This window comes from Apium graveolens, chromosome 10 (genome assembly GCF_009905375.1).
Source record: "Apium graveolens cultivar Ventura chromosome 10, ASM990537v1, whole genome shotgun sequence".
In the NCBI taxonomy this organism is placed as follows: domain Eukaryota; kingdom Viridiplantae; phylum Streptophyta; class Magnoliopsida; order Apiales; family Apiaceae; genus Apium; species Apium graveolens.
In genome coordinates, this window is record NC_133656.1 from 12,489,430 (window position 1) to 12,511,367 (window position 21,938).

General features: G+C 39.5%; 1 protein-coding gene and 1 long non-coding RNA gene across 3 annotated transcripts; one reads left to right on the forward strand and one right to left on the reverse strand.

The window, feature by feature from the left end:
* Positions 1-14,600: 14,600 nt before the first annotated feature.
* On the forward strand, positions 14,601-16,424 carry LOC141693997 (uncharacterized). Of its 2 annotated transcripts, XR_012563334.1 has the most exons (5): positions 14,601-14,696; positions 14,854-14,922; positions 15,420-15,522; positions 15,937-16,034; positions 16,151-16,424. It is a non-coding gene; the product is annotated as an uncharacterized LOC141693997 (long non-coding RNA). The 2 variants fall into 2 exon arrangements; XR_012563333.1 differs by lacking the exon at positions 15,420-15,522.
* Positions 16,425-16,554: 130 nt separating this feature from the next.
* LOC141692567 (heparanase-like protein 1) lies at positions 16,555-21,306 on the reverse strand. Its single transcript, XM_074497447.1, has 10 exons — positions 21,124-21,306; positions 20,336-20,597; positions 20,120-20,156; positions 19,781-19,964; positions 19,248-19,396; positions 18,912-19,145; positions 18,292-18,481; positions 18,050-18,175; positions 17,822-17,921; positions 16,555-17,230 (listed from the first exon to the last, which is right to left on the reverse strand). Exons 2-10 carry the CDS (start codon positions 20,543-20,545, stop codon positions 16,838-16,840), a joined length of 1,623 nt encoding a protein of 540 aa, XP_074353548.1. The 5' UTR covers positions 20,546-20,597; positions 21,124-21,306; the 3' UTR covers positions 16,555-16,837.
* Between the last annotated feature and the right edge of the window lie 632 nt (positions 21,307-21,938).

Genomic DNA, 21,938 nt, shown 5'->3' on the forward strand with positions numbered 1-21,938 from the left:
GATCAGTCCTTGAGAAGGACAAGCTGACAGGAACAAACTTCCTTGACTGGCAGAGGAACTTGAGGATTGTCCTCAAACAAGAGCGCAAGCTCTATGTCATAGATATCCCTCGCCCTCAACCTCTCACTGAAGGAGCATCCTGTGCTCAACATAATGTTTATCAGAAACATATCGATGATGACACGGATATTCAATGTCTCATATTAGCGACCATGAGTGCTGAACTTCAGAAACAACATGAGAATATGGATTCTTATGATATGATTGAGCACCTTAAACTTATGTCTGAAGGACAGGCTCGTCAGGAGAGGTTTGATATTTTTAAATCGTTGCATGCATGTAAGCAGGGAGAACGTGATCCGGTTGGACCGCATGTTCTAAGGATGATTGGGTATATTGAGTACCTTGCCAAGTTGGGTGCCCCGATTGCTGTGGAGCACCAGATTGACCTAATTTTACAATCTTTAAACAGCAGTTATTCTCAATTTGTAATGAATTACAATATGAATGAGATAGATAAGAACCCCACCGAACTGTTGGCTATGTTGAAAACTGCTGAGACCAACGTTCAGAAGACATCCCCTGCTCCCATGTTGATGGTGAATAAGGGGAAGGCCAAAGGAAAGGGCAAATGGAAAGGCAAGAGGAAGATGGGATCTAAATCGAATGCCAATCCGAAACCTGATCTGACCAAGGCTTTTAAGCCTAAAGGTGGTGTTCCAAAGGCTGGTGATTATCACTATTGCTAGAAACCAGGTCATTGGAAGAGGAACTGTCATGCTTATTTGGAGGATCTGAAGAAGAAGAAGGTTGTTGTTATCCCTTCTGATTCAGGTATTTATGTTATTGAAGTCAATTTGTCTACTTCTACATCTTGGGTATTAGATACTGGATGTGGTTCTCACATTTGTATAAATGTGCAGGAACTGCAGGGAAGTAGGACATTGGCGAAGGGAGAAGTCGACCTACGAGTTGGCAATGGAGCAAAGGTTGCTGCTTTAGCTGTAGGGACTTATCGTTTATCGTTGCCCACTGGGCTTGTTTTAGAACTAGATAACTGTTTTTACGTGCCTGCGATTTGCAGAAATATTATTTCGGTTTCTTGTTTGGACAATAAAGGTTTTTCATTTTTGATTCAGAATAATAGTTGTTCCTTTTCATTCAATAATGTTACCTACGGGATTGCACGTTTGTTTAATGGTTTATATGTTCTTGATATAGATACTCCTGTCTATAACATAAATAATGATAATAAACGTATTAAGATGAAAGACTCAAATCAAACATACCTTTGGCATTGTCGTTTAGGTCACATAAATGAGAAACATATTTCCAAATTACATAAAGATGGTTACTTGGATAAGTTTGATTTTGAATCATACAAAGAATGCAAATCTTGTCTCATTGGCAAAATGGCTAAAGCTCCTTTTACCGGAAAAGGTGAAAGGGCCACCGAACGATTAGGACTTATACATAGTGATGTATGTGGTCCAATGCGTACGATGGCAAGAGGTGGCTTTTACTACTTCATTACTTTTACTGATGATTTCAGTAGATATGGATATATGTATCTTTTGAAGAACAAATCCAATTCTTTTGAAAAGTTGAAAGAATACAAGGCTGAAGTGGAAAAGCAAACAGGGGAAAGTATAAAAGTTCTACGATCAGATATCCCAAAGACTGCATTCTGAACGAGATATGGACACTACGAATTTCTTGTGATGGCATTTGGACTGACTAATGCACCTGCAGCATTTATGGACTTGATGAATCGAGTATTCAAGAAGTACCTGGATAAGTTTATCATTGTATATATTGATGACATCTTGATTTATTCAAAGACTGAAGAAGAACATGCAGCGCACTTAAAAATGACATTGGAGACATTATGGAAGGAACAACTTTATGCGAAATTTTCGAAATGTGAATTTTGGTTGAATTAAGTGCAATTTTTAGGACACATCATCAGTATTGAAGGAATTCAAGTCGATCCAGCAAAGATCGAAGATATTGTAAACTAGGAGAGATCGAAGACTCCGACGGAAGTCAGAAGTTTCTTGGGATTAGCAGGTTATTATAGAAGATTTGTCAAAGATATTACAAAGATAGCCACACCATTGACGAAGCTGACCCGGAAGAATGAAAAGTTTGAATGGAACGGGAAATGTGAAGAAAGTTTCCAGGAATTGAAGAATCGGTTGGTGACCGCGCCTGTACTTGTTTTACCTAACCGGATTCGTGTGGTTTCATATCACCAATAAACTATCCACCATATAAGAAAAGAGGAAGTCCAATATCATAACTTGATAGAGCTATCAAATCCTGAAAATACGCATCATGACAGCCTCTGGCACATTTAAAACACCAACATGTTTAAAAATGAGTATTATGGAATATATCCTCTAACTGATACCTCTCTTTGAGAGATGCCAAAAGAAGTTATAGAAAGAGAAGGTATTGCCAAGGTCTTAATACTTATCTTCTATTTGAACTCTTCTGTTGAAACGTCATCCAATTCTAGACACTGTTAGTGTTTGTGCCCTAGAGACAACACTATTATGTTTATATTATGAAACATTTGGATTATTAATTCTGATTATATGGATTATTCTTTAGTAATTTAGTATATCTTTATTTTCTGTGATAAGATATTAGATTAATAAATGTCCTTGGAATATGATATGTAATTTTATATCTCTAAGTACGTGACTTAGAAATGAGATTATGAGAATAGTATCGATATTCCTAAAGATCCCTAGTCGAGTATTATTATTAAGGGACAATAATAATGTATTAAGACTAGTGTGAATGTTGACTGATGATCACATCTCATTGATCATAGGTATAGTGATACTAAAGTCAAAACACAGGCACATGTATTATATACATGGTGCTGGAAGACCCAATGTGAGATTCTACATGTCTGTTGTGTCATAAGTAATTCTTACAGTGATAATGATGTATTGGTCCTTAGACTTGAAATTATTATATTTCTATATGAGAATTAATATACTTTGGTTGCATTAAAAGTTACATATGACCGGGTGATGATAAAAGTGTATATTGGGTATATTATGAATCATATGAGAAATATGAATGATCTAGAAAGGATTTAACCCTCCTATTTTAGGAGTGATATTATTGGCCTCTTGTTTGATTTAGACTATGAAATGCATGGCCATGTGATAGGGATAAATAAATTATGATTGTATAATTAAATACTGCATTAATTGTACAAGCTGTGGACTGCTAGGCCCAATAAAAAGATATATGATACTCAGACCAGAAAGGTTAAGCCTGATGGACCAGATCAGGCCTGATAGAATAAAAAAGGCCCAAAAGCCCTGATTATTAATTAATTTCGTAATTAATTAATAAGGGAAAAATCAGATGTTGAGAAGAGTCCCGATAAGGATATAAATCCTTAGAGATTAGCCTCAAGGGGACCTAAAAGGATAAGGAATCAGTTTCCTACTATCTAGGACTCCAAAGTCCATTCTAATTATGAGACTTGCCCACCAAGTCTCCTATACCAAGTCCAATTGAAGGACTCCCAACATCTATATAAGGGGCCTCACCCCACAAATCAGAACTACGTTTTTTGGCTTGATTCTCTAATTCACAGAGATACTAGGCATCTCGTAAAGGCAGATCGAGCCACGAAACACGAGAGCAGCCATTAAAGGCCTTGAGCTCCCGAATCTTAGTAATAAATACAGCAAATAATAACCTTAGTTTTTTATCCATAACATTTGGCGCCGTCTGTGGGAAGGTACAACAATAACCATGGCGAGAACACGGAGAACAATTAGAGCTCTGGAGGAAGGAACACCATCAGGGACAACTCAGGTGATTTCATCAACCGTGGAGATTCCTCCCCACTCAACTTATGCATCTGCTCAAGGGGAAGCCCAGACAGGGGCAACTCAACCTCAGCCACAAGGGACAACTCCCCCGACTATTCAAGGTACGAATCCTCAAGTTCAACAAGTACATATACCTGTGAATTCTCGACCCGTAGGGTATGAATATTCAACTATTGTTACTACTAACCCCCCTTATGGGATGCCCCTTCACCCTGAGGTTGGAGGAAGCGGATATGCTGGGCGAAGTGAAGCACGAGGGTAGTCGCCCCCCTATATACGAGGTTTGGGTCCTATCCCTGAGGATCGGGAATTTTCTGGTCCTTACACTGAGAGAGACTCCGAATCTTCGATGATGAAGTGGCCCCGAGAAGGAGGCGACCTGGAAAAGAGCCAATGGCCGATGGAAGGCAACGCCCCCAAAGTACCCCAGGGGCGAATCCCCAAGAAGTGCAGGAAAGGATCAGGGCTCATGAGGCTGAAATCCAAAGGCTGAGGCATGATTTGGAGGCTCACCAGGCCACCAGACCCCAGATACCTCCTAGGGGGAGAAATCCTCCTCCTGTCATAGACCTGGATGGTCCGGTACGAAGAAGGGCTGCTGTCCCAAGAACTGATCCAAGCAATCTCCTTCCCCTTGGAGATCCTGATGATCCAACTCCACCCTTCACAGAAGAGATAATGAATGCCCATATCTCAAGGAAATTCAAGATGCCCACTATCAAAGCCTATGATGGCACGGGAGACCCCGCTAATCATGTTAGGACATTCTCTAATGCACTGCTGCTGCAACCCGTGAATGATGCTATAAAGTGTCGGGCCTTCCCTCAAACCCTGTCGGGTATGGCTCAAATATGGTACAGTCGTCTGCCCCCAAATTCTATTGGATCGTTCAGAGAATTAAGTCAGGCTTTTATTAAGCAATTCATCAGTGGAAGAGTCCATGAGAAAAGTTCAGCATCTCTTATGAGTCTTGTGCAGGGAGCTAAGGAATCCTTGAGAGATTACCTGAATCGTTTCACAAAGGAGGCTTTAAAAGTCCCGGACCTTGATGATAAGATAGCCATGATAGCACTGCAACAAGGCACTAGGGATGAGTTTTTTAAGATGTCCTTGGCCAAACGCCCCCTGAAAGCATGTTGCAGCTCCAGGAGAGGGCAGGGAAGTATATCAAAGTTGAAGAAAGCATGAGGAAGACCGTAGTAAGTAATGAGCCCACTGGATGCAAGAAGCGGAAAACTGATTTAGAATATATTGCAAAGGACAAATATCCTAGAACCGAACAAAACCCTGATTCAACCCCCAAGAAGGGAGGACCTGTGCAAAAGTTCACTGAATACGCTAAGCTGAATGCTCCTAGAAGTCAGATTTTGATGGAGATTGAGAAAGACGGAGATGTTCGCTGGCCTAAGCCCTTGAAGGTTGATCCCGCCAAGCTAGATAAGAGCAAGTATTGCAGGTTTCACAAAGATGTTGGCCATGACACCGATGAGTGTAGGCAATTGAAAGATGAAATTGAGTTCCTCATTCAAAAAGGAAGATTGAACAAATACACTGGAGAAGGAGGGGATAGGAATAATAATGGAACGAAGAACTTTGAGGATCGTAGGAGGGACCAAGACGATCAGGGGCGAAACCCCCAGCCTAGAGGACCAGTTATAAACACCATTTATGGAGGGCCGAGACCTCGAGGGCCTGTGATAAACACGATCTTTGGAGGTCCAACTGCTGCTGGATTGTCCAAAAATTCCAGAAAGGCATATACTAGAGAGGTTATGCATATTGTTGGAGAAGCCCCGAAGAGGGCCAGGACAGAAGTAACATTGGCTTTTGATGATTCCGACCTAGAGGGTGTGAAGTTTCCCCATGACGACCCGCTGGTCATAACACCAATAATAGGAAATAGCCCGGTTAAGAGGGTCCTTGTGGATAATGGTGCTTCTGTGGATATCTTGCTCCACGACACCTTTCTAAGGATGGGGTATAACGATTCCCAGTTGACACCAACCGACATGCCGATATATGGATTTGCTGGAGTAGAATGTCCTGTGGAAGGGATAATCAAATTGCCGACCACCATAGGTACGGAACCAAGGCAAACAATGCAGATGCTGGATTTCATGGTGGTAAAGGCTAGTTCAACTTATAATGCTATCATGGGGAGAACAGGGATACATGCCTTCAAGGCAGTCCCCTCTTCCTACCATTCAGTCATGAAGTTTCCCACCCGAAACGGGATTGGAGAAGAGAAAGGAGATCAAAAAATGGCTAAAAGTTGTTATGTGGCCTCTTTGAGGGCAGATGGAGCCGGGGGGCAGGTTCTTCCTATTGAAGATATGGATGTACGAGAAAATGATGAGAAGAGAGGAAAGCCTGCAGAAGACTTGGTTTCTATTCCTTTAGACCCCGAGAAGTCTGAAAGAATGACTTTCATTGGAGCCACATTAAAAGAGCCCCTTAGAGGGAAGTTGGTGGAATTTTTGCAAGAAAATAGTGATGTCTTTGCATGGTCAGCAGCTGATATGCCAGACATAGACCCGGAGCTGATTACTCACAAGCTAAACGTGGATCCAAGCCGGAAGACAGTGAAACAAAAGAAAAGAAATTTTGCCCCGGAAAGACAAGAGGCTATAAAACAGGAAGTAGAAAAGCTCTTAGAGGCTGGTTTCATTGAGGAGATCCAATTTCCGGAGTGGTTAGCCAACCCTGTAATGGTGAAGAAGGCTAATGGAAAGTGGAGGATGTGTATAGACTTCACTGATCTGAATGGTGCATGCCCCAAAGACTGTTTTCCACTGCCAAAAATTGATACTTTAATTGATGCCACTGTTGGACATGAGATACTGAGTTTCATGGATGGATTTAGCGGATACAACCAAATCAAAATGCATAAGGATGACATTCCAAAGGTATCATTTATCACTGACTTTGGTATTTATTATTATCTTGTTATGGCGTTTGGTCTCAAGAATGCAGGAGCCACCTATCAAAGGTTGGTAAACAAAATTTTTAAGGATCTTATTGGTAAGACTATGGAAGTCTATGTTGATGACATGTTAGTCAAGAGTCTAGTAAATACTGATCACATAACCCATTTGAGGGAAGCTTTTGAGGTCCTGAGGTACCACAAGATGACGTTGAATCCTACGAAGTGTGCTTTCGGAGTAGGATCTGGAAAATTCTTGGGATTGATGGTCTCAAAGAGGGGAATTGAGGCTAACCCCGATAAAATAAAGGCAATCCTGGACATGGAACCCCCAAAAACTGTCAAGGATGTTCAGAAGCTCACAGGAAGGGTTGCTGCGCTAGGACGATTCATCTCCAAGTCAGGAGACAAGTGCTTGTCATTTTTCAAGTCACTAAAGAACATCAAAGACTTTGTATGGAGTGAGGAAAACCAGAAGGCATTTGAAGAGTTAAAGAAGTATATGGCCCAGGCCCCGTTGTTGGCCAAGCCAGTTTTGAATGAAGTTTTATTCTTGTACTTGGCTGTTTCAGAGAGCGCCTTGAGCGCGGTGTTGGTTAAGGAGGAACTGAAAGTCCAGAAACCCGTATACTATGTCAGCAAAATTTTGCATGGTGCTGAGTTGAATTATTCAACTATTGAGAAATTCGCTCTAGCCTTGGTAATGGCTTCAAGAAAACTGCGTCCTTACTTTCAGGCTCATCGGATTGAGGTGCTAACAAATCAGCCACTGAGAAATATCATTCACAGTCCCAAGGCAAGTGGGAGATTGATAAAGTGGGCAATAGAGTTGGGAGAGTTCGATCTCAAGTATAAGCCACATACGGCCATAAAAGCCCAGGCACTAGCTGACTTCGTGGTGGAATGTACCATACCCAACCAAGAAGTCGGGGGGCAGGAAGATGCCATACCTCAAGACAAGGGAGTCGATAATGAAAGCAAAAAGAAGAACGATAATGAAAGCAAGGAGAAGGATGATAAAGAGTTTTGGGTTCTCTATTTTGATGGAGCATCAAAAACAAACTCCAGTGGAGCAGGATTGGTTTTGCAAAGCCCTGATGGGTTCTTAATTGAGTATGCTATGAAGCTAGACTTCCCAACCACAAATAATGAGGCAGAATATGAAGCCCTGATAGCTGGCCTTGGTCTAGCTGGGACACTTAGAGTCAAAAACTTAAAGGTCCTTGGAGACTCGAAGCTGATCATATCCCAGGTAAAGGGAGAATTTGAGGCAAGGGATGATACAATGGCTAAGTATGTCCGCCTAGTAAGGGCTGTGATGACCCAATTTAATGAATGCCATGTTGAACACATTCCAAGAGAAGAAAATGTTAAGGCAGATGCGCTATCAAAGTTTGCTTCATCTGAGATAGAAGAAAGTTCAGGAAGTGTATACTTCCGTGTTTTGAAGACACGAAGCATAGATGTTAAGCTTGTGGCTCCCATAGGTCTGGGGACGTCATGGATCGATCCCATTAAAGCTCACATTCAAACCGGTTGGTTGCCAAGAGATGCAACTGAAGCACGAAAGTTAACTGTTCGAGCACTAAGGTACTCTTTGATAGATGGGATTCTGTATAAAAGATCTTTCGTGGTTCCTTACTTGAGGTGTCTCAGGCCCGATGAGGCACGCTTAGCTCTTGAGGAAGTGCATGAAGGTATTTGTGGGCAACACTTGGGGGGCAGGGCCTTAGCTCATAAGATAACCCGTTTAGGCTTTTATTGGCCAGAAATGATGACTGATGCCAAAGAATATGTACAGAAGTGTGATCGCTGTCAGAAGCATGCACCAGTTGTTAGACAACCCCCCGAGATGCTGACCTCTATCAACTCGCCTATTCCCTTTGCTATGTGGGGGATGGATATTCTAGGACCTTTTCCTATGGCCACGGCACAAAGGAAATTTCTGATTGTAGCCATTGATTATTTCACCAAGTGGATCGAAGCCAAACCCTTGGCCAAAATCACAACTAAGCAGGTTGCACAATTCCTGTGGGAAAACATTATGTGCCGATATGGAATTCCCCGTATCCTCGTCACTGACAATAGAACACAATTCAACAATGAGGAATTCAAGAAGTATTGTGAAGAAAATGAAATTGAGTTACGATTCACCTCTGTGGCTCACCCGCAAGCCAATGGGCAAGCAGAGGTAGCAAATCGGATAATCCTGGATGGACTAAAGAAGAGGATCGAGAAGTCAAGAAATAATTGGGTGGATGAGATACTTCCCATATTATGGGCCTATAGGACTACCTGTAGAGTCACGACAGGAGCAACTCCTTTCATGTTGGCATATGGGGCAGAAGCAATAGTTCCTGTGGAGATATCACATTCATCTCTAAGGATTCAGGCTTTTAATGCTGTAGAAAATGAGGAAGGGCAGAGGTTAGCCCTGGATCTAATTGATGAAGTACGAGATGAGGCACATGCAAAGATAGCAGAATATCAGAAAAATGCTTCATTCTATTACAACCTAAGGGTTAAAGAGAGATTTTTCAAACAAGGTGATCTAGTCTTGAGAAAAATAGAGGCTTCTGGTGTCGGACAGAAAGGAAAGCTTGCCCCGAATTGGGAAGGGCCGTACAGAGTCAAGAGCGTTCAGGGTAGAGGAACCTACAAGCTGGAAACTATGGAAGGTTTTGAAGTCCCGAGGACCTGGCACGCACAAAACCTGAAGGTTTACTACGTGTAAGATAGGCGAAGTACGATTCTCACTTGTCATTGTGACAAGTAGGTTTAAAAGCACCGTGAAGCTTTGCTTGCGTAGGATTTTATATTCCAGTAGAATTTACATTGTCTAGTTATTGTTGATTAGGGTCGAACCCATGCTGTGTAAGGTTTTGGAAAACCAGACTTCATATTAAAGAGTTTGAAATTATTTCTATCTAAGGATGTTTAAAGTTCAAATGTGTATTAAGATTGTAAAGTTAAAACAGAAAGAGGCAAGAAAAGCAACATATGAAATATAACCCCGAAGGGTAACAAGTTTAGATATGAATAAAGTTCAAAAAGAAGATATACAAAAAGTTAGGCCTTGGAAGGCTGAGATTCCTCAGAACCACTATCCGAAGTCTCCTCGGAAGTCTCAGTCGTTCCTTCGGACGTCTCGGTTGTCCCCTCCGAAGTCCCTGTAGAAGTTCCCTCTGCAGGAGATGCTGGCTGTTGAGGCGCTACTTTTGGAGGCTCTTCCACCCTGGCCTTCTTAGCGACAGGCTCAAACTCCTCTTCGGAAGAATCTTTCTCCTCTCCGTCCTTGATCATAACAGCAAGCTTCTCAGTAACACCTCCAAGCTCTGGAACCCGCACAGGGCAAGGAAAGGGGGACTGCTCAAGGACCTCTGGAAACTCATCCTGGATGGCCTCCACAGCAGCATCCCAGCCCTCTTTATAGCTAACTGGGTGAAGAAGGGCATCATGCTCCGCCATCAAGTCCTTGAATTCTTGGGTGTCCATCCAGCCATCAAAGGCTTTGTCCTTCTGCGCCTTCAGAATGACATTTTCGGCCCGGGCCGTCTCCAGGTCAGAAGTGGAAGAGGCCAGTTGAGCTTCAAGGGCCTCTATTTTTTGGTTGGCCTCCTCCAACTTCTTGTTGGCATCTTCCAGGCCAACCTTCCAAGCCTTAGCTTGGTGAATTGCCCCTTGGAAATGGGCGTTAGCCTGCAAAAGAAACAGCGAAAGTTTAGAAAAGAAACATGGAAAGATAAGTACGAAGGACATATGTAAAGGACGTACCGTCGCCAGAGCCTGGGCTCCAAATAGCTCATTCCCCTCTAAGTCCTGTTGAAGGACAAAATCTTGATAATCCACCGGGGAGATGGAATGCTTAGACCATTCCTTGGACAGCGCCGTGCTGCCCACAATTGAGTCCTTGCCCCGGATCCCCCAAGCAGGTTGAAAATAGGCCCCTGGCCTCTGCTTGGTGCGCAGAACTTGGCTGGGGCCTTCCTCATCTGGCTCCGTTTCCTGAAGAAGGAACTCGGGAAAGCGGTCACCCAGTAGAGGGTCTTTAAAGATCTTCCCGGCCCTCTTCATCCTGGTTGTCTTCAGGTCCTTCGGCTTGGTAGCCTCCTCAATCTTCTCAGCCACTGCAACAAACAAAGTCAGTTGAAAACCAATGAAATAAAAGTGCAGGAAATAAAGGAGGTAAGAAAGGGAACTTACTTTTCTTATGAACGGGCGAAAGGCCGCGTTCTACCAGGACGGTCTCCCGGATAAGGTCCCAAGAATGGGAAGTACTGTTGTCTTGCGTAAGGAGGTTGAAACCTCTAGCCTCCTCCTCAGACAAAGTTATGTCATTTGGGCTCCCGTCCACGGCCAGCCCAAAGGATGATCGAAATAGGGAGCCCCAATCTCCACCTTCCCAAATAACAAACAAAAAATCTTTCTTCCACCCCAAGTTGTTGTCAGGGATGGACTTCCCATTCACGATATGGGGGATAGTGGGGCGCTGGTTGATAGAAACCCAACCCGGACATTTATCAGGGCTGTTTTTGAACTGAAAAATCTTCCTGAAGACAGCAACAGATGTGGGGACGTTGTGCTTGGCGCATTGTGACAGATAGCACAGAATCAACCTCCAGGAATTAGGGGGAAGTTGGCAAGGGCTGATGCCCACATCAGCCAGTAGCAAAGGAATGAATGGATGAAAAGGGAGTCTAATACCTGCCCTTAGAGTATCCCTATAGACGCATAGCGCGTCCTTCTTCCACTGACAGGCCCTGTCGGCCGGACCTGCAAGAACCAGCTTAAAAGGTTCCTTGATTCTGAAGCAGCTGCTCAACTTTTCCAGCTCCTTGGGATCCCGTAAGGCGCTGATATGATCATGCGCGTCCAGATGCGCATCAGACGGGTACTCGTCCCCTCGAGTGTTGATCATGTCGATTAAGGAAGTATACCTCGATCGAATAGGAAAATCGTTGGACTTTCTAGCCACGTTCATCTTGGCCAAGCGAGTCATTCTTTTGTCAGCCATCTGAAAAAAGTAAGGGGCACGTAAATAGGCTATCTTAAAATGGCACACAATGGAAAAATAGACACGAAAAGCAAAGGGAGGAATCTTACCTGAAGAAGCGCTCCTGAAAAAGGCTTTGAGCTCCGACTTGCTGTTATTGCTCTGAGAATCTTAGCAGGAAGATAAAGAAGAAAACTAAAAAATGAGAAAGTGAGGAGTAATAGCCTTTCCTTATTCCTTTATATAAGAGGAAAAGGAAGTTGAAGGGACGAAAAGCCCATTGAGAACAAAGGCCCATAAGAAAAGGCCCAGAAAAAGGAATATTCCAGAATATTCCTAGGAATTCTAGAGCATTCTAAACAGGGTGTATTAAGCCCAGTAATATTTGGTAAAGCCCAATAAAGAGGCCCAGTAATATTTGAAAAGCCCAATAGAAAAAGCCAGGCCAAAATCCAATTAGGATTTGGAAAATTCAATTTTAGCCCTAAAAGATGTAAGGACCAATGGAGAAGGCTAGAAAAAGACCAGAATCCAGGTCGAGATCCAGGTCGTGAATCCTGCCCGAAATCTTTCGAGCAGACACCCGAAAATAACGGGTAATAAAGACCAGAATTCAGGTCGAAATCCAGGTCGTGATCCCTGCCCGAAATTTTTCGACTAGGCTCACGAAAACAACGGAAAAAATAGGATTAAATTGAAGTCGAAATTTTGACCAGGAATGAGGTCGAATTAGCCAAGCATCTTTCAGGAATAAAGATTAAAAACCCAGGTCGAATTTCGACCAGGATCCTGGTCGAAATCCAGGTCGTGGATCCTAGTCGAAATCCTTCGACCAGGAATCAAGAAAACCAAAGAATTTTCGACCAGGATTCAGGTCAAAATTTCGACTAGGATCCTGGTCGAAATCCCAGTCGATGGGCTCAAGATCAGAAGCTAAAAGTGGGGAATTGACGACCTAGATCCAGGTCAAAATTTCGACTAGGATCCTGGTCGAAATCCAGGTCGTGAATCCTAGTCGAAATCCTTCGACCAGGATGACAAGGCTGACCCCTATTTTCGACTAGGATCCAGGTCGAAATTTCGACTGGATCCTGGTCGAAAAAGGGCTGGAAATCTGAAAAATCCAGAAAATTAGGGAAAATCCCAGAAAATTAGGGAAAAATCCCAGAAAATTAGTGAAAATCCCAGAAAATTAGGGAAAAATCCCAAAAAATTAGGGAAAATCCCAGAAAATTAGGGAAAAATCCAGAAAATAAGGGAAAAATTCCTGGAAATTAAGATAATTCTTGAATAAAAGGAAAATTCATTGTAAATGTGTAGGTCGCTCCACACTTTACGGAAAAACGAAACCCTGTAAGGGAACGAATAGACTTAACTTCTGCGAAACCTAATCAATGTTTCCCAAAAGTTGGGGGGCAAATGATAGGAATAAATAAATTATGATTGTATAATTAAGTACTGCATTAATTGTACAAGCTGTGGACTGCTAGGCCCAATAAAAAGATATATGATACTCAGACCAGAAAGGTTAAGCCTGATGGACCAGATCAGGCCTGATGGAATAAAAAAGGCCCAAAAGCCCTGATTATTAATTAATTTCATAATTAATTAATAAGGGAAAAATCAGATGTTGAGAAGAGTCCCGATAAGGATATAAATCCTTAGAGATTAGCCTCAAGGGGACCTAAAAGGATAAGGAATCAGTTTCCTACTATCTAGGACTCCAAAGTCCATTCTAACTATGAGACTTGCCCACCAAGTCTCCTATACCAAGTCCAATTCAAGGACTCCCAACATCTATATAAGGGGCCTCACCCCACAAATCAGAACTACGTTTTTTGGCTTGATTCTCTAATTCACAGAGATACGTAGGCATCTCGTAAAGGCAGATCGAGCCACGAAACACGAGAGCAGCCATTAAAGGCCTTGAGCTCCCGAATCTTAGTAATAAATACAGCAAATAATAACCTTAGTTTTTTATCCATAACACCATGCTCAAATGTTGATTTGATGTTATAGTCTACTCATCGATCAAGGAAACCTGGATTAAATTATGAAGAGGATGACACATAACATGCCTAGAGTTTAATCTATAATATATGGTTAAAAGGATTATAGTACATTGTACATTATACACAAAAGGTTTAATCGATCACCAATTTAATTATTATTACTTGGGTAACTGTAATAACCCCTAAAATTTTGAACTTTTTGTAACCCTTGTGAATAGTGTTTTAGCTGAATGAGAAAAACTTTTCATGCCACACTATGTAGGGGTTCTGATATGGATATTCTGAGATTTTATTAGTACTTTATATGGGATATAAGTGTATGTAAAGATCGCCAGAATCCAAATCCGAACACTTTGATTTTCCCGAAAATCCAATAGATACGGAAAGAATTGAGTATAAGGTAACAGGATAAAAGGATTTAAATTAAAGGATTATAATAGAGGATCATAAAAAGGAATATAATGTATTGAGAAAGGTTAAGGGAACCTAAGTAATAAGATCCCGGGTATGATCCTTCAAACGATAAACGAAAACGAAAGTTAAGCGAACCGTATAACAGATCAGCGGTCATTAGGCAAACAATTAGGAAGTTAATCAAAGGGATTAGAGAGGATGATGTCACCCAACCAATGAGAAGGGGACAAGGAGGGGAGGATGACATCATGAGGATGACACAAGCATGACATGGGAAGGAAGGAGGTGTGGTTGAATGAGAACCACACAAATTCAAGGGCAACAAGGTAATTGACTAAATCAAACACAAAAACAAATCAACCAAGCCAAACAAAATCATTCTTCATCAAAATCAAAAAGAACCAAGGCATTGTTCATCCTTGCTCTCGGCTTTTTAGCTTTTTAAAGGGCAAGAATTTCAAAATCAAAGATCCAAGCATCCTAAATTGGTAAGATAATTCCCTAATCATCTTTATGCTTAGTTAGGGCTATATCATGAGTTTAAGCCATTAATTCCTTCTCAATCTTCTTCATTTAATCAAAGAAGAAGACAATGAATAGTGTTTTCAAGTTTTTAACTTGAAATTTTTCTTGTTTTCCTTGAAGATCCAAGCATTCTTAAGACTTCTCAAAGCTTCTTAAGGCTTCCTAGCTCCCCCCACCACTTCAAGGAAGGTATATCATCTCCAAACCCTAGATTCCTATGTATTATAAGATGATTTTGATTAGTAGGGTGATATTGTAGCTTAGTGTTTGTGATTTAGAGTTTGGGAGTGAAATGGTATTGAAATGGAATGGTAAATGTTGTTGTTTTGATTAAAAGAACTTAAGTATGGTTAAAGTTAAGCTTAGGCATAAGTATGAATGTTAAAATTGAATTGGTTGGGGTTGTTATGATGTGGTAAGGATGGATGTTGGTTGTATGTTGGATTTGAGGTTGGTTTGTGGTTGGTTTTGAATGGTTTTAAATTGGGAAATCGCGTAAACATAGCCGTCGTAACGTCCGATTTTCTTTAGACTGTTTTTGTGCATAACATTAGGACCCGAGAACCCCCTGCTTGCTAGGTTATGACCATTTCCATGTCTAGATAGCTCATGTTACGAGCTTCGTTTTGATATGTAGTTCGTTCGATTCCGATACACGGTTTAGGAGCTTCGTTTTGATATTGTAGGGAGAAATTGGGGCTGTCTTTGGGGCTGTCTTCGGGTCATAAAGAAAGGACAAACTCACGAATACCGCCTTTACAACCGACAAATGTACTACAAAAGGTTGAGGTATGTAAGTGTGTAGTTATCATTAGCCACCGTAAAATGTACCGCATAGGATTAAAACAATAAGACTATATCAGGGGTTTATGCTTAGGCATGTGGGCTAAGTCTGTTTTTTTATCTGAACATTTATGAGCAAGACAGCTGGGTTATAATATGTTTATTGGAGCTTATTATCAGAAAAGGGGAACATTTAACATAAATTTATTCTCTGTTGTTATGTTATCAGAATTATTTCCAAAACAAATTATGTTGTTTCTAGGACAAAATTCAATTTTATTGGAGTATACATGTTACCTAAGTACTGCTTTGTACTTGCATCATTTTAAGATTTGCCATAGGTATTCTTATTTCCATGGGGTGGCAATATAGTGTCTACGCCATCAATTAATCCTTTCTGATCATTTTTAACTTTAATAGTTGGAAAAGTTCAAGCAAGATGACACACTTTCAGACTTAAGTAGCCTGTTGGGGGAGCTGAAGGATATGGCTATCGACATGGGGTCAGAAATTGAAAGGTTAGTTATATTATTATGTTGCAAGTTGCAAACTTCACGATCACTCCCTGGACTACAGATTATAACGTAACTGTTTTTCTTTTTCTTAACAAATTAACTTGTATATAATATTTCAGGCACAACAAACTTCTGAAGCCTATGGAAGATGATGTGGAAAAATTAAACTTCCGAGTAAAAGGTGCCAACCAACGTGCTCGACGGTTGCTGGGAAAGTAGAATTGCTGATGTGTATAAGTTTCTATAGAATAATTTGAATGTTACTAGTTTCCATCTATTCACAATTTTGTTTACTTGTTGAGGTTTTTTTTTTCTCTGTCTGTTTTTGTAGACGAAACAAGAAAATGAGATGTACACTATTTTGTATAATCACAAGTGTCATGAATTTTGACATTATTAGAGCCTGCAAGTGTTTGCGTTACGCTGAAATGCTTTTTCGGTATTTCTTATGATTTGAATTTCTTTAAGTTCGATTAAACATGGCTATAAAAGAAATGACAGTTATAAAAGAACTAGAATGAAATAAAAAGTTAAATAGAACTAGTACACTATATATTCTTCTTTTAAGTAGCACAAGCAAATTGCATTTTGTTTTCGACTATATATCGATGAATTCCAACCTGAAATTTACATACAGTTACAATGATGGAATTCGTATGAGCTCACAAAAGGTTTTCCCATCAATTGGAGCTCTTACAATAACTATTGTATACACCGATTCAGCAACAACAAAATAAAATACCATAATCATGTGATATGGTGCGTATCCGGATAGTAAGCTTAGTACGGGAGGCAAATTTCAGACATCATTCGCAGCCTGGAGCATTGATGTTGGGGAGTACTACGAACTTTATGGACAAAGGATCAACTGAAAGCGGAGAATTTATGTTCACGTGGACTGGAGCCAAACTTGGGATATCACCATCATCTGTAAGGACTAATGGGACTCCATTTAAAAGCATGATTTTGTTTTGGATCTCTCCATCTTTGGGAGTTAAGTGGTATTCTTCTCTATACATGTCTTCATTTGATGTTTTGCCTCCGATCCATGAAACTGTATTCTTGAGATGATGCACTAATGTATATTTTCTTTTACCGGTTTCCTTTCCGGCATTCAACATGCTGCTCATTGTAGTTAGAACACTTGTCCTAAAATAGGTCTGGTTGCTCAAGTTGATAAGAAGTAAAGTAACACCTGCCTGTAACCACAGAAGTAGGTGAACTGTAATAACTTAAAGGTAGTTGTACATATATATAACATATCTCAACAAAGGTAAACTGCTGTATTCAAATATGATTACAGCAATTTATCTGACCTTGTATCAAAAATTGTTTATTTGTAGTGAACAAGATTCAACAAAACAAATTTAATCCATCTTGTTAAAACTAAATATGACAAAATGAAAGTCATGAGAGACCAGAAGAAAAAGATGGTTGCGGTATTAACTCAATTCAGTGAAATAATGTTAAAAAGTCAACACATGTATATCTTAGCAGATTATAACTGCATACTCTAATCTCTTTAGTGCATGGACATAACAGACTACAGTTTCCATAAAGGAGCACCCCGTGAGCAATTATTGTTCACTTAGCTCGATTAGATGCAAGGTACTTGTGTCGGAAATAAGTAAATGTGCAATAAAGACTGAAACACATCCTAAAGCCGACAATGTGTTTAAAGTGTTCTCTATTGTACTGCAAGTTGATAGGGTCTTAAATTAAATTTGTGGCAAGTGGAAGATTTCGTCTTTACTGTAGATAACGAGTTTAAATTATAAAAGAATGCTTACTCTTCCTTTTGAACAATGTGCATACGAGCGCAGATGCGGTGAAGCATTACTTTCAACAGAAAGAACACCTTTTCCCATAAGCCGATGCCATAATAGCGCACTATGAAGATAAGACAAACAAGAAAGCAAACTCAGAATAGCATTTATAGGGCAAAATCCTTTATAACAACTTAGTTTAATGTAAGAGATGAAACATTGATGAGAACTTATGCAAGCCAAATCCCTTGCCTATAATAATCAGGGTTGGGTACCAAAGTTGTCGCATTGATTAGTCCATAGTGTCCACCGATCAAAGTCTGCCTGCAATACACCTTAGTGTTGTATTTTGCCGCAATCCCAAGCTGATCTAAATACCTGCAATGGCATATCAATAAGTAGCAGCTGACTGTGTTAGACAGATGGTGACGAGTAATTTTACTCCCTATTGACCCCAAATCAAAGTCATAGTGGCAATGAGGAAAACAATTTACCAGAAGCTATTAACAAAGGTGTCAGACACATGACGGCCACCGCTATTATAGGCTCCACCTGATTCTCCAACCCAAGCAGAAGCCCAAGGACCATTTGTCTGAATTGTCTGTTCAAGACTACTAAAGGTCTTTGTTACTCTACTGAGATGAATAGGATTCAAAATTTTATTCACAAGATTAGGATCAACGCCTGAAACATTAAAAGTTATTGACAGAGTCAATAGCATACAAACATAATAACTTGTCCAGAATTTTATCTCAACAAATTTTACATATTAATTTGGTAGGTAGTACGGACTTAAGCATATTTAAACTCTAATACACTGAATTGTGCATTGCACAAACAGTCACCACTGAAGGAAGGGAAGATAAGAAGATCCAATGACTAAGCAAAATTTCAAGCTCCGGCATTCTATTCGCATAAATTTGACTTCAAAAACATTTTGCTGTCAAAGTACTTAAGGCTATCAAGCTAATATAAACTCATATGTATGTCAAATTAGAAGTCCATAATATTTAAATATTGATTAAAACATGCGCTTGATTCTAAAAGCATTAGGGGTGTCTATGCTGGTGTCAACTGTCAAGTCATAAAATAGTGTCATATGACCTGTACATACCTGGCCCTAAATTGTATATATGATGTGTCATAACATTGACAACTTCTGAACCTGAAACTTTCAGGAGCTTATCATACCACTCCTTTTCATAAAATCCACCTGGTGCAACGAGCAAGGGTTTTGGATGAAAATTCTTGTACAACTTGTCTAATATAGCTTTTAATATGATTATATCTTTGCCGTACTGTTCAGCACCAACACTTGCACCAATCCCCTTTCCGCTTAATTCATTACCTGACAACAAAAGATAGGTCAAGGCCCAAGGGTTAGCTTAAGATGAACAACTGGCAGAGAGTATAATGATCCTTAATATAAGGAAAGGTCATAACAGAATACCGAACTCCCACGAATCTATCTGGTACCCTTTGGAGATGGTAAATTTTATAAAATCTTGGGTATTGCTAGAATTCCAATCTCCCCCCCAAATTCCTTGTCGAATCTTGTGTCTCCCATATAGTGCATTCAAGCCAAATGTCATTATTGCACTGAAACAAAGTTATGTATTAAGCACACCATAATAGTAGACGACTTTATAAGGTCCATAGCATGGAAATGACTTTGAAGGGAATATGAAGAATAGAAAGCATGATCGTGAAAATATAACCTAACACGGTTCCTCTAATGATTCTGTTTTATGACATGGGACAGGAGTGTTTTACTGAATAGGAATTATAATTCATTGTCACACTGAGACTGAGTAACTGATGTAAGTTTGATAAATGTCACTGCAATAAAGATAGTGCCTAAAACATACCTCTGTGGTATGTTAATCACATATACAATAAAATATGATAATCACAAATCTAGACACGTAGACCCGATCAATTGAAAGAACAAGGAAATCATATAATTATTAAGTAATAACTTACCCCGTTTTAATGAAAAAGTTATTTAGGTCATCCCACCTACTCATGTGCAAACATCCCTTGGAAAATCCAAACAACCCGTTGCTCTCTTTTGCAAATGGATGACAAGGGGGGTTCAGATTTCCCACATCGTACTTTACTTGGTCTTGCAGAGAACCCCCGATTCTTATTCTCAGTCTTTTGAAAGCTGTTTAACCCACACAAAAATTGGTCGATGGTAAGAAAGAAACAACGTATAGCTAAAAGCTTATAACTGAAAGTAGGAAAAAAAACACTCTGTATGATTTAGTCGACTTCATTATAAACAAGAAGCAACTAATACTACTGGTCAGAAAAATGAACCTTCAACAGCTTTCGAAAGCAACGGATGATCCAAGTCCTGAAAAGATTAAAAAGAAAATGCTTCATCTTTTCACTGTTTCAGTACTAGAAGACACCACATACCATATCCATTTCATCATCTTAATGTACATAAATATAATACTAGTCGATACAAAACAATAATAAAAAAAATCCTAATTGCAAATTTAAGATAAATTAGCTTTATACAAGTCTTACCAAATTTACTGCTGATGAATAACCCCAAGGGCAATGATTGTAGTTACACTTATCATGAGGCCACCAATCGATAGTGGCACATATATAAGTTTCATCTGTTTCAGTAAGTACTGCAGTTGAATTGACCACAAGTTCCGCGTCTTCAACATTTTGAGCCACAATGCAAGAAAGAGATGCGACAAAAAAAACCAAAAGGGTAAAGCAACCCATGGGTGGTTCAGTTGAGTAGCTTCCCCCCTTTAATCCGTTTGATTTAGTGTGACTTCAAAATCATAAAAGCCAGAATTATAGTACAAATAAACACTGATAATATAATAATTGCTAGAAACTGTAAGAAATATTCACTCTTGTAGTTTCATGTTTTTCCAATAAAGTATCATCACCTAGACATGCATAACTAGGAGAAATAACAAGTTCAATTTGCAAATTCTCAAATGATAAGTACTAATAAAGATGCATACACATTTTCATCAACAACATGTAAAGCGAGATAAAATATACATTAATTAGCAAAAAAAAAGAAGATAAAATATACATTTGAACTAATCACATAAGTATAAATCTACAAATAGATACCAGAAGTAAAAGCAAAGTAAACACATTTATTCCTTAAAAGATACTGTATAAACAAACATACTTTAAGCAAATTTTAATAACCCAGATCCCAAAGGTCAAATACACAAACATAAAACAAATCTCTGCAAATATAATAATCAAGATTTAAACTTGACAATAATTTAACAAACTGCACCATTAATAACAGCTTGAAACAAAGTTTAGAGACAAACCCAGAGTAAAAATCAAAGCTATTATTCCAGGAAAAGCAACATAAGTGACAATGCAGAAGCTGGGCACTTGATCAAACAGATGAAGTACGCGAATGATGTAATAAGCTCATCTCCTTTTTCAAACTTTGAAGGTAATAAAATAATGGAAGTTGAGGACAAAGAAAAGGTGTCAGGCCAAATGGGTTGTCTCCTACGCCCGGATAGTTTACGTAGGCTGTTTGTACGTATTTCGAGGCTTCAACAGAGGATAGTTTCATAATGCTTTTTTTTTTAAAAAAAATTAATAATAGTTTAAACATGAAAATTTTTTTCAGATTTTTTTTTTAAAAAAAATATTATAAAAATATAATTTAAACAAGTATTGATAAGCGTGTCGAAAAATAACATAAACAATAATAAGAGGCACATGGGCTTAAGTTAGGTGTAAAATAGTGTGTTTTATACGGTGTTCTAAAAATCGGTTTAGGCGGCGCCTAGGCACTAGGCGGTGATAAAACGCCCCGACTCGGACCTAAGAGGTGGTTTAGGTGTTTTTTTAAAAAATTGGGTCAAAATCGGGATTAGGCAAGCTAGGCGGTCAAAAATCGGTCTCAGACGGTCGAGGCGGAAAATAATTAAATAAACATTTTTTTATGTTTCTATAATTTTAATTCACTAATTTCCTAATTTCACACAATATCATGTCAATTTCTAATATAAAGTATTGGTAAAAAATAACTGGTAATCTAATATATTTATTTTCTCACTTAAAATATAAAAATGACATATTGTAATTAGTTTAAAAGTGTGAATTAAAATATAGTTAATATTGTAAA